General features: G+C 48.5%; 2 protein-coding genes across 3 annotated transcripts in view; one reads left to right on the top strand and one right to left on the bottom strand.

The window, feature by feature from the left end:
• The window catches only part of RCC1L (RCC1 like), a 35734-nt gene that overhangs the window by 6926 nt on the left and 15911 nt on the right, over window positions 1–12897 (bottom strand). Inside the window, exons 5-7 of the mRNA XM_089772240.1 lie at window positions 11856–11907; window positions 10218–10302; window positions 8577–8758 (exon numbers count right to left, since the gene is read on the bottom strand). Coding sequence (XP_089628366.1) covers window positions 8577–8758; window positions 10218–10302; window positions 11856–11907 — 319 coding nt within the window. The remainder of the gene's footprint in view (window positions 1–8576; window positions 8759–10217; window positions 10303–11855; window positions 11908–12897) is intronic.
• CASTOR2 (cytosolic arginine sensor for mTORC1 subunit 2) overlaps window positions 1–12897 on the top strand; it is a 243787-nt gene that overhangs the window by 224043 nt on the left and 6847 nt on the right. For both annotated transcript variants that reach the window (XR_016347686.1, XR_016347685.1), the window contains exon 10: window positions 5347–5506. The gene's annotated coding sequence lies outside the window, so the exon portion shown is untranslated. The remainder of the gene's footprint in view (window positions 1–5346; window positions 5507–12897) is intronic.

Genomic DNA, 12897 nt, shown 5'->3' with positions numbered 1-12897 from the left:
TAGAATAAGTTGCCTAGGGAGGCTGTGGAATCTCCATCTCTGGAGATATTAAAGAGCAGTTTGAGTAGACATCTATCAGGGATGATCTAGATCAGGGCTACTCAAATTTGAGAGCCACAATGATACTTACAGCCTATGCCAAGGGCTGCAACTTAAGTGTGGTTGCACATACATGCAAATATATATGTAAATATATGCAAATAGCTGATTCACACTGATGGGCATGAATACAAAGATTAAGGCAAGACTACACAACACGCAGGCCCCATTTAAGTCAGTTCTGCTGATATTAATAAAATGCAATATTTACCTGATTTCCACCCATAAGACAGCACTTTTAATGAGCAATGACAATACAGGAATTTAACTACAAAAACATATATCAACAGAAGACCTTTATATTGACTCATCATTGTGGAGCGTGTTCCCAGTGGAGGTCATGTTCAAAAGGATCGCATCCGTTGGCTGCGTGTTGAGCATAAACCCAAACTGCACTGCAGGCCGCAAACAAATGGGCCCCGGGCCGAGTAGCCCTGATCTAGACGGTGCTTGGTGCTGCTCTGAGGGCAGGAGACTGGACTTGATGGTCTCTCAAGGTCCCTTCCAGTTCTAGTGTTCTATGATGTTATGTCTATTTTGTAAAAATGACCATTCTCCCCTAGATCTATAGGGTTGTTCAGGTAGTTACATAAACTATGAGAGCTTCCTCTATCTCCTGGACCGAGGTCATGGTGTATGTCATCCGTCAGCAGGAAAACGAACAACATTCAGTTGAATTGAAGTGAAGACAATGGATTGGGGAATGTGGCAAAGCTCAAATAATCCACACTGTTCTACATAACTGAGTAACTATAAGTGGTTCATACCTAAAAGTATCCATTCACTCCAGAGCCGAAGAACTAGTTGTCACAAGGAAGCTAGCCTCTAAACAGGTAGAACAGTCAATTTCACCGACTTGGCTTGAAGGTCACATCTTTGGGGACCGAGCATCCTAACCCCAGTTCCAATCATTCTCGGTATCCTCTGCAGGAAGCCTCATTGGAACACTCTGACCCAATACCTACGAATTATCTCAAACATCCTGCCCAACTAGATAATTAGCCCTAAACTGGGGACATATCAGGGTTAGCAAAGGGAACTAAATTAAAAATGGACTAAAATGGCATTAATTTGATGGTCTGCTCTTAAGTTCCTTCAAATACAGCTAAACTAGCAGACTTACCTAGCATTGCCAAGGTCCTTCAGGGCAGGGGCTGGCAGAGCGGAGTGGGGGATGCAGGCGACTGGGGGCAGGAGGTGAGGGTGGGCACTGGCTTCTCCCTGGAGGTGGTTTTTCCCCCCAGGCACTTTCCCAGCCTGGGGCAAGGCAGGCAGCAGGGGCTCTCTCTTCCTCCCTCCTGGAGGAGGAGGGGCTGGCAGAGGCTGGGCAAGGGGGCCCCCACTTATCTTTTCTGGTAGCAGACAAAAAGACAGAGCCCCAGCCCTGCTGACCATTCCCTTGATGCTGTGGCTGCCCCCAGGGGCCACTCTCATATCACGTCCCTCGCAAGAGCAGCCCGTCCCTTTGCATGTTATGTAAAACTGTCCTTCTGCCAGGGCTTCCAGTTGTCCTGGCACCACTAAACCCTGACCTTGCTTTACGTTAGGAGAAGAGGAAGCTACATACCAAATTTGGTGGCCCTAGCTCTTACCATTTAGGAGAAATTCTTGAGTAAATAGACTTGCAGACAGACACACATTCTCTATAACAGATACACAGCAATGAACGAGGCAAACATCTGCTTAATTACTACAGCGCCAAATTCAAGGTTGAGTCAGCATTTCAAATCTATTGCCCATAAAATACTTGTTCTCAGAAGAAACGTACATTTGGGGAATGACCCCATGAGATTTGTTAAAAGTTTGTTCTAGAATCAATTCAAAGAAGGAAGAACGGACTCTATGCACATGCTTCTGGGTCTCTCAAACCTACAGCACTCGCCTTTTATCCCATAAGTGTTGAGGGAGGATAAATTTGTCAAATTACTTTCTGCTCAAGTACTTGAAAGCAGATTACAAATAAATTTGAAACAGATCATTAAAAAACAACAGTTAGAAGTATTTGGTCATATCATCACATAGTACTCTTCATCAACATATGTCAAAGGAGGTGAGTGCCGTCATGCCTCTTTTACAGATGGGGAAACTGAGGCATTGAGCAGGGGACATGGCTTGCTCAAAGTCACCCAGCATGTGAGTAGCAGAGCCAGGAACTGAACCCAGTCCAGTGTTCTATGCACTAAGCTACACTGCCTCACAAGGCACCTGGTATTTCTGTTTCCTAGCAGGATGCCAAAAATGCACTCCTTCCCCGTCACGGAGGCTGCTCTTTCTGCAAAGCTTCATCTCTGTAAAAGGGTAGGGGAGCCTGGACGGCCCTCCCTTGACCTGAACAACAATATCCTGGCCCTGGCCTTGTCCAAAGTACGGTCTCTAACAAAGCAAATCCTAGAGCTGTCTCAAGTCTGGTGCACGTAAGCACACGGACGAGGCAGGGGAAGCTGTGAGAGGCAGGAATGCTTTGCACAATCATGCAGAGACTGCATGATACTGTGAAACCATGTCAAGACGACCAGAAACAACCTGGTACATCCCATTTTTGATGAGCAAAACATTCCAGATACAGCCATAAAACTGTTAATTAAGCGCTTAGTTTTGCAACATCCTGACTAGCAGGATGTACCCCAAATATTGGCATAATAGGTACCTTACACAACATGCAGTTAATTGGAAGGTATTATTAGAATGATCAAGTCGAGTATAAATACAGGAGTAAAAACCTAATCAGTGGGAGGGATTGGGTAAGGCGGCCTCACTACCTTACTCACAGCAACTAGCAGGTGAACCTGTTCCAATGCATTGTGGACGCCTCTGCGCATGGAGAAAGAAAAAGGCCATGAATTCCCATCTGAAAATCATAAGGGTCTGAGGCAGGGGCAGGGGCAGGGGCAGGCCCGTACCTATAGGCAAACTAGGCAGCTGCCTAGGGCACCAAGTTGCATGGGGCGTCAAATTCCAAACCCTGCCCCTTCCATTTCCCATGCCTTACCTGGAGCACGGCTTCCCTGCACCAGGAGGGGGGTAAGTCCTGGGAGAGGCAGCGCGCGTGGGTGGAGGTGGGGGGGGGGGTTCCCCTGTGCTGCTGTCAGCCCCAGGGGAGGAGGAACACGGGGGTGGTTTCCCCTGCCCCGCCAGGGGGGGAGGGGTCGGCCCCGGGGGAGGAGGAACACAGGGGAGGTTCCCCTGCCCCGCTGGAGAGGGGGTCGCCTTGGGAGAGGCGCATGCTGGCTTCTCTGGGGGAATCTTGGGAGGAGGCGGGTGCAGGGGAATCTCTCCCCCAACTGGCACCCTGTTCCCTCTCCCCGGCCCCCAGCCCCTGAACTCCATCCTCAGCCCCCTGACCCCCAGCCCCAGAACTCCAACTCCATCCCCCAGACCCCCAGCCACCAGCCCCTCGGTCCCTAGCCCCAGAACTCCAACTCCATCCCCAACCCCCTGCCCCCAGAACTCCATCCCCAGCCCCCCTCTTCCCAGCACAGAACCAAAACCCTCAGTCGATATCTGCCCTTGGGGTGGGGGTGGGAGGGTGCGCGCCGACCGCATGGTTCGCCTAGGGTGCCAATTGCTGGCAGCTAGTCTAGGGCCACCCCTGGTCTTAGCATTGGAACTGCATGTGATTTATAGAAATAAGCACATGTATATTCATATTCTTAAAATCGACATCTTGTGTATTGTCCTAAGTGTAGGTGTTGTTATATTGTCTGTGCCAACTATTCCATTTATTGGAATAGATCTATGTAACTTTGCATTGACTTCCTTTACTATTCTGTGCACAGTAAAGTGAGAAAGAGTTTATCTGAGGTATTTACTGGCTCCTCTCATGTCTAAAACAAATCAAACCACACAACAAAAAGCCAGCTGCACCAGCCAGTGTACATGAGGAGCAAGGGTGACAGAAACAAGTTCAATTTTAAAAATCAATGGAATGTCTGAAATTGGTCTGATTTTTGCAGCATTCAGCCAGCTCTGGTCCCCAAATAATTTCAAAAATTACAGTGTGACTAACATCATAGATTGCCTATCCCACTTAAAATAGATTTATAAAGCATTCACCACGAGCCTTTATGGTCCACCGAGTCATGGTACAATGAAAAATCTTTGTGGGCTTCTGGCACTCTGCAGAGATTGTTTATAATCTGACAGAGGAGAGTTCCCACTGCATGGCAGGCAGTAAATGCCAATTCATCAGCAAAACAGTGTCAAATGTAAGCTATGACGTTATCAGCTGTGGCTATTTTAAGAGATGACTTGGTACTGAATTAGAGTTGACAGATGCTATTATTTTCTGCCTTAAAATTAATGATGGTATGTTGGAAAGGACTGCAGTGTTTTTATATGAAAACATGGTTTAATTTATTTTATGCTTAATGGATTTTGGCAGCTATATTTTAAAATGTTTTAAGCATAGTTAATCAAAAAAGGGGTGTAAGCTAATCTAGGAAACCATTAGCCCTGATAACAAACTAACAACTATAAAACAGAAAACAAACTGTGCAAGTTGGACATTTTAAACTTCTCTATGTGCAGATTTCAAAGTGTCTTACAAAAATGATCAAAATCAATCTTCTCGTAATCCCTGTGAGATTGATTCTCAGCCCTGTCTTACATACGGATTGCAGAAAGCAAAAGTGACTTGTCAAAAGTCATGCAGGGATTCAGTGGCAAAAATGAAATGAGTCCAGGAATGCTGCCTCTTGTCAAGGCAATACCATTGGGCCAGACTGCTCCTAATCACCCCAGTGTAAATCCCAATATTCACTATACTTGTTCATAACCCAAATTTTTTGGGTGAAAAATCCCGCTGTGAAGAGTGGGAACCAGTTTATGAATGGGTTCTTCCACTGGGGGGCAGGAGTCAGCAAACTTCCCCCGGCTCCCATTGGCTAATAGACTCCTGCTCACTGGTCTTTTACCTTGGGTGCATGTAGCTCAGCCATACAGCCTGCCCTGCCCACCTGCCACTGTGATCCTAGCGTTCCCATTGGCTGGGAACAGTGAACAGCAGCCAATGGGCTCTGAAAGGCTCCATGCCTGCAGGCAGCACTGAGGCTGACAAGCTGGGACTGGAAGTTTGTGCACTGGAGTCGGCTTATAAACGGGTCATTGACTTTTCCCCTGTAAGTTTGAGGGGTCAGCTTATGAACAAACAGGCTTATGTTCGAGTATATACGGTAAAAGATTTACCTGGCATTGCTTTGGTACTTAACTCAATTTTTGTTTTTCCTCATTTCAATCATTGCTCTCCAGTGAGGAGGAGGGGTTCAGTGTGCAGGCTGCCCCAAGGAGAGAAAACTACCCCAGCCCTCTCTCACCGCAGCAGCTTGGGGCCAGGTGAGAAGTGCCTCTCCATGGCCACTGCAGCTCCAGCAGGCACAGGAGGAAGAGGGGAGCATGCTCCCCAGCTGAGGTAAGTCCAGGTTTGTCTACCCCCAGCGCTCCCCACCCAGAGGGAGAAATTAAGCAAACTGAACTTTTCCACGGCTTCCCGACCACAGTGAAGAGCCAGCAATGTCCCCGTACGAATGGGAGAAAGGAGGAGTTTCAGCCCTCTTCCCCCCACACACACACCCTACCTAAAGGGCTCCTGGAGTGGGAGGGTCAGGACTAAGGCAGCCCTTTTCACCTGCTTGGTGACTGCCTCTTTTCTGTATGGTTTTATGAGAAGCAATCCCATTCTAGGCATATCCTGTTTTCCTGGCACAAACAAACCCTTATATGGCTTTAAGTTATGCTAAGAGGAAGCTGCATACCAAGTCTGGTGGGCCTAGCTCTTACCATTTAAAAGAAGCTCTTGAACAGAAAGACTCATCTTCAGATGTACAGACAAACTCTCTCAAAAATATAGTTGATGAGTTGGGCCCACACCCTCACACGCCGGCCTCTGGGCAAAGCAGTTACCTGCACTGTCTCCCTACCCTTTTAGGGATGTAAAATCCCATTGAATTAGTTAACTGGTAAAATGTTAATCAATTAAACAGAGGGAGGGGGTGCTCCAGCCCAGATGAGCCGGAGCAGTTCCCCTGTCCACCGTGACCCAGCTGGAGTGGCCCCCTACCCACCACAGCTGAGCTGGAGCACATACACACACCCCAGGATGTAGTAGCATATTCAATAAACAGATAAGCAAAAGCACACAGGTTAATGCTATAGAATACACACATTGCCCCCCACCCCCACCAGTACATTTTTTGGCAGGCTGGCCAGCAGCCTGGCTCAGTCCTGACTTGCAACGGGTCCGGGACTACCCCGCTGCAGCTCTGCATTTAAACTGTATTAGGAGCTGGGCGGGCAGGCAGCCCCACTCAGTTCCAGCTCACCTGGGGTGCAGGAACTCAGACCTCCCCCAAACAGGCTGCTGCCACCCTGCACCGTGGCCTCTGTATCAGAGGCAGCAGTGTGGGGCGACAGGCAGCCACTCCATGAGGGGAGCCGGTTTTAAACTGGCTCCTCTTGCGGACCAGCTCTTGCCTGGCACCCTGTGCTGCTGCCTCTGATACAGAAGCAGCAGCCCAGAGTGGCAGGGGGCTCCTCAGCAGTGGGGCCGGAGCACACGGATTGCTGGCCCCACTCCAGGGGCTATAGAATAGTCAACCAATAAGAATTAATGAGGATAATCGACTATTCAATTAACCGATATTTAACATCCCCCCCTACAGCAGGCCCCGTGGCACTGGTGGTGGTCCAGCCCCAGCAGGTTAACCATTCATATCCTATACCCTTTATGGCTGAGAGAATTAGGCACCCAGCTCCTGTTGAAATTCCCAACAGAGCCTTCCAGTTGGCTGCAGTTTTAAATTAACTCTCCCTTCATGACAAAGCAGCAGCAGGGCTCTGCAGAAAACTCAAGGCCAGTGAGAAACAATTTATTTGACAGACATTTTAACTACATTAAATTGGCTGCTTTGAGTGGGGCCATCTGCCCCTTGTTAGTCAGTTCACAATGTGGGAAGTGTGGCTGGATCCCCAGCCAGTTCAGGGAGCAGCAATGGTCAGGCCAGGCTGAAAATCATTTCCCCAAGCCAGGAGGTCCCACCGCTGATGCCTTTGGTGCCTTTGTCCCCTTGTGATTTGACTTGATGCAAATGGGGCTACACCATAAATCCATTTGGAGACTGAAGCTGGAGTTGAATGTGGCCCCCTACCTCATCTGAGAAGGCTTCTGCACTGAGCATGTATTTCCAGAGTTCTTAGCTGCACTGGCTGCCTGATAAACTTCCCTCAGAAACCTAAGACATTGCTTTTAGCTTATAAAGCCCTAAATGGCATGTGACCTGCCTATTGCCAGTGCTGCAGCGAGAAGCACCCCAGTTAGAACACCCTTGGTTTGCAAGGTGGCAGGGCCTTCTGCAGGAGAGGCCCTCAACTTTACAACAAATTCCCCTTGACTGACCTGAAACAGCCATAATCCATTGACTTCTCAGGCTTTTACGGCAAAAAACTAATACAACAAAGTAATTATTCCTGGCAGGGAGGGCTTTGTAATTCTACATTGCTAGTTGTGTCACTTTATAGTGATTGTGTTGTCAGTGACCTGAAGCAGGGTAAGTTCTTATTTTACAGCTTCACTAGCAGATTTTCCCAGCTGCTTGCTCCTTCACTGCCTGTCCCTGCAAGGCAGCAAGAGCAAAGTGCACAGCTCGCCTGACCCCTGCACCTCCAGCCCGAGTGAGGAATGCAGCAAACTGCTCTCTCCCCTGGCTCCCTGAAAAAGGGTACAACCAGCAAATCTGAGGGGGGAGCTTCAGTCCTTCCCTTAAAGGGCGCCAGAGGGGCAGGAGGCTCATGGCTCGAGTAGTCCAAGACTGGGAGTGGAGGGCATATCTCATCTGGCTGGTGGTGATTGTGTCTCTTTTCTGTATGGTGTTCTGAGAAGTAATTCCATTTCAGGCACATCCCATTGTCCTGGCACAACCAAACCCTCCACCTTGCTTTGAGGAAGCTGTATACTGAATCTGAAGGTCCCAGCTCTTACCGTTTAGGGGGAGTTCTTAGACAAACTCCCTCAAGTATGCAGATGTACAGAACAGTTACAGCGAAGCATGTAGAACAGGGATGGGGAACTTTTTTGGGTCAGGGGCCGCCCACACAGAAAAATCAGTCAGGGGCCACACAAGTGAGAAGCAAAAAACCAAAACCAGTCCCTCCATGATGTGGCCCCTGACTGAAAAGACACTCCCCACATTCCACTCTCGCACCAGAGCTGGCGGGCTCGGCCTAGAAGATTTTGTGTGCTCCAGCCCTGTGGTGGGGAAGCGGGGGTGGGGGCTGGAGCACCACTGTAGGCTCCCCAATTCGGGGGGAGCCATGAGCCTCAGGGCCGGATCCAGGCCAGCCAGGGGCTGCATCTGGCCCCCAGGCCTGAGATTCCCCACCCCAATGTAGAAACTCCATTATTATTTACATAAAGGCAAGCAGGTAAGTTGCAGACAGAAATTCATTTCAAGCAGTATGCATTACACTGGAACATCTCATCCAACCTGTGTCGTCTCTGTGATGGACGCCAGCTGCATGTATTCAGAGTTTCCCCACCCAAAGAGGTCTCCTTCATCAGATAGAGCCAGACAGCTGTCCCCGTAGGAGGCGACCTGAACGATATTTACTCCAGCCACATCTCCGCCCAGTTTGGTGGGCACGCTGGTGATATCATAGTGACCAAGACCTGACAAAGACAGAAAGTAGCATACTGTAGTGAAAGGCTGTACTTGGTCATATCAGACAGCAGGCAGTGACACCACGTGTCAGACTGGATCTTCTGAAGCAACATCAACAAGAAAGCAAGCTCCAGGCTAAAGCAAAAAGCTGTGTGATGAGTCCCTTGCCTGCTCCAGTGTAGACCTCAGCTCAAATCCTGTTTTCTAGCAATTAGGTTACATCACTCAAGAGCATACCATGAATACTACAAAGATCAGTCTGGTGCCACTGCCTGGCTCTGTGGAAGATACACACTGGACTAAAGTAGAACAGCATTTTAGGGCAGGACAATGATAAACTAAATGCTTGATTTCAAGAAGCTAGCCAGACAGGGAACTCAAGGAAACCCCGTGGCCTGTGTTCTGCAGGTCAGACTTAGAGGAGCACAATGGTCTCTTCTATGAAAGCGTTGCTGAGAACCTGCATTTTCAATGGGAGGTGCAAGTGCTCAACATAGCCCGGTGATATCAGGGCTATTTAAAAAGAGGCCCACCATCTCAAGTCGACACATGATCCTTCCAATGATATCTGTATTATGACTGGACTGTTCTGAGTCATTCTAGTACCAGCCCCTCACTCTTGTTTGATGTTGAGCAGACCAATTAGTTTCTAACTCTGATACCAGTTTTAAATGATAATTATTGTTAGTAATACAGGCAGTCCCCGGGTTACGTACAAGATAGGGACTGTAGGTTTGTTCTTAAGTTGAATCTGTATGTAAGTCGGAACTGGCGTCCAGATTCAGCAGCTGCTGAAACTGACCGCCAGTTCTGACTTACATACAGAATCAACTTAAGAACCCCAAGCGTCCCCAAGTCAGCTGCTGCTGAAACTGATCAGCAGCTGATTCCAGGAAGCTCGGGGCAGAGCAACTCTGCCTCCGGCTTCCTGTAGTCAGCGCTGGTCAGTTTCAGCAGCGGCTAAATCAGGACGCCTGGGGCAGAGCAGCTGGGGTGCTGCTGGGTTGCTCCAGTAGCGCCGCTCCTCGGCACTACTGGATCAACCCAGCAGCACCCCATCTGCTCTGCCCCAGGCGTCCTGATTCAGCCGCTGCTGAAACTGACCAGCAGCGGCTGAATCAGGACCAGAGCAGCTGGGGTGCTCCTGGGTTGGACCAGTAGCGCCCAGAGCGGGCAGGGGGCTGGACTTGATGACCTCCTGAGGTCTCTTCCAGCTCTATGATTCTATGATTGTATGAACAGATGGCTTGAAATATTCTCACACACATTTGGCTGGCAAGACAAAAACATGTTTTAACACAGGTGAGTTGCAATATACCTTATCTCCGCTTGCTGCCACTATTAAATACCTGGCATTCTGTCTTATAGACAGTTGACCAGAGCAAACCTTGTTTCAAGCTTTTACTAATCCTCACAGATTTGCTGCATAGCGGCTTCAGCCAGGTTTCCATTTTCTGAAATGCCTACCTGTTTGTCCATCTGCTCCCCAGCCGCAGGAGTAAACCTCGCCTTTCTCAGTCCTGAACAGACTGTGATCCTGCCCACAGACGACCTACATGCAAGTGAAAAGCTAGGTCAGACCATGCTGAGAATTAATGTGCTGTGACATCACTATGAATGGGAATCTCTAGTGCTCAGCTTGCAAGTTCTTTGGCTGGAACTTGCCAATATTTTGGCCTTCTGTCCAGAGCCAACACAGATAATAGTTCTATGTACAAGTGGGAAGATTAAAATCACCCCAATGCAAGCCTTGGTGAACACAATAGAATTCTGTCTTGTAGCGAGCATTCCCCAAAATGGAAATCTAATTTGTTGCCGAATTCCAAACAACACAGTCAACTAGGGATGTAAAATCCAATGTAAACAGCTTAAATGTTATGTTTAACCAGTTAACCGAATAAACAGGATCCCATGCTCCAGGGCTGCCAGCTGCCAGCCCCAGCTGGGCTGGGGCAGCCCTGCACATGCAGCACATGGGGAACTGTTCTTGGGCACCAGTTAACCGGCTTCTGGTACAGAAAGGCATGAGCATGCAACAGCTCAACATCATAAAATGGCGTCAGTGAATGACAGAAGAGAACTCTCATTGCAACTGCTAAAATACTTTCCCTCCCAGAATGATATTTTTGGCTCACAATGAAGTCAGCTACACTTTGTGATTTACTTCTGTGACTTACCCACAGCAACCTCAAATGTCTACATCTGTTCTTGAACTGACTGATTAAAACTATCTCAATACCCACATCTATCATGGGATTAGTATGAGCTATAGAGCCAAAATTTCCAAAAGTGAAGCCTAAAGCTCCAAAATCACTAGGTACATTTTCAAGAACAGTGATCACCTAACAGCTGACATCAATATCACAGGACGCTGCTCCTTGCTCAGCACACCTAAAAATGTGGCTAGTGATAGTAAGAGCCTAAATGTGGATTTGGGCTTTTAACTTTAAAACACGTACTTTTGAAAAATTTGGCCAAATAGAATGAGGTCCTCTCCGATCCCACTGCTTCCTAAGGAATCCTTTGGTGGATTTTATAGGCCAAATTTCCCCAAATGCACACATGCAATCCAGATAACCTGCCAGTTGTGCAGATTAACAGACCACTTTGTACATGCAATTACTGTAGTTACATGAAACAGCAGGGTAAGCATGTGTGCTAACCTAATCCAAGAAACCCTCATCTAGAAATCTGACTGTGTGGAATCTAGTTGGCAATTTAGAGAGAATAGTCTCATGACTAAGGCTCTGGATAGCACTTGGGACTTCACAAATGACAGTTCTCATCGCCTAACTGATAGTGGTAAAAGGAAAGATGGTAGGCACAAAAGAGAAGGCAGAGATGACTTAGAAATGGTCAGGGATGGGCCTCTCACAACAGATAATACCCTTCTATTCAGCAGAGGCTGCCCGTCAATCAAAGTATCATGTTTCCTGGTCCTCCCAGGAATTCAGGCCTAGTAAAGTCAATAACAATAGCTGGGCAGTGGTTTAGGGTAAAGGACAATTGCTCAAGCCACTAAGAATTAAGCACTAGGGACTCGTTCCCATTTTAATAGGCAGCAGCTGAACAACCCCTACCCTTAGACTGAGAAAAGGCTCTTACCTGAACAACCCTGCCTTCAAACTCTTGCAGTCGGTTAATTACATGACTTTCGCTACATCACCAGCAGAGATTGGAAAGTGAAAAAGCAAAACATAAGAGGATTTTAAGAGTTTGCTACAAACATCCAGAAGCAAGCTTGTGCACTTTGCAAAAAACATCTGGGGAAAGGGAGTCATCACATGTACTCAGAACACTCAACACCGTAGAGCAGGGGTGGGCAATAAGTTTTGATGGGGGAAGGGAGGGCACACCAAGATTTTGGAAAGTGGTCAAGGGCTACACTCTCCCATGATGTTAATGGAGGAGCAGGGTCTGGGATGGAGGTTGGGTGCAAAAGGGAGCTTGGGGAAAGGACTGGAGTGCAGGAGGGCCTGTGAGGGAGTTTGGGTGAAGGAGGCAGTTGTGACCCAGGGTTGTGTGGCATGGTAGTGGGTTGTGGGGAGGGAGGAGCTGGGGTATCAGATGCAAGCTCTGGCCGGGAGACTTACGGGCGTGACTCCCGGCCAGCAGCCCAACATGTTTCTCAGGCAGCCTCCCTGCCTGCCCCGCCCCCACACAGGCAGCAGGGAAACCTGCCAATGGGATTTTACTGGGGTCAGGGAACTTGAAGCCTCTCCCCCCTCCCTCCAGTTTACAGCTAAGAAACACAAACGGCCCAGCAGCCACTTTTCTGAGCAGCGTGCAGGGTCTGGGGCAAAAAGGAAATCTGCCCCAGGCTCCCTGCTGTGTCCACGGGCTGGATCCAGTGGCTTGGTGGGCTGCACCCAGCCCACATGCCCTCTTTTGCCCAGCCCTGCTGTAGAGCACATTCCACCTCCTGAACAGTCTTCTGCAGGGAGGGAAAGGATGTCCCCTTTTTACAGATTAGTTAAGTGACTAGTCTAAAATAACAGGAGGGTAATTGGTAGATATGAGATTTTTCTCTCAGGAGCTCCTGATTCCAGCCCCTGGATTATGCTGCCTCTCCAAATTAATTTAGCACTAGACTACCTACCCTCAGAGGACACTACCTGGCACTACTTTAATAGGGATGGAGAAGGTT

The sequence above is a fragment of the Pelodiscus sinensis genome, chromosome 21 (genome assembly GCF_052426305.1).
Source record: "Pelodiscus sinensis isolate ZL-2025 chromosome 21, ASM5242630v1, whole genome shotgun sequence".
In the NCBI taxonomy this organism is placed as follows: domain Eukaryota; kingdom Metazoa; phylum Chordata; order Testudines; family Trionychidae; genus Pelodiscus; species Pelodiscus sinensis.
This window is presented reverse-complemented; position numbering and strand designations above follow the sequence as displayed.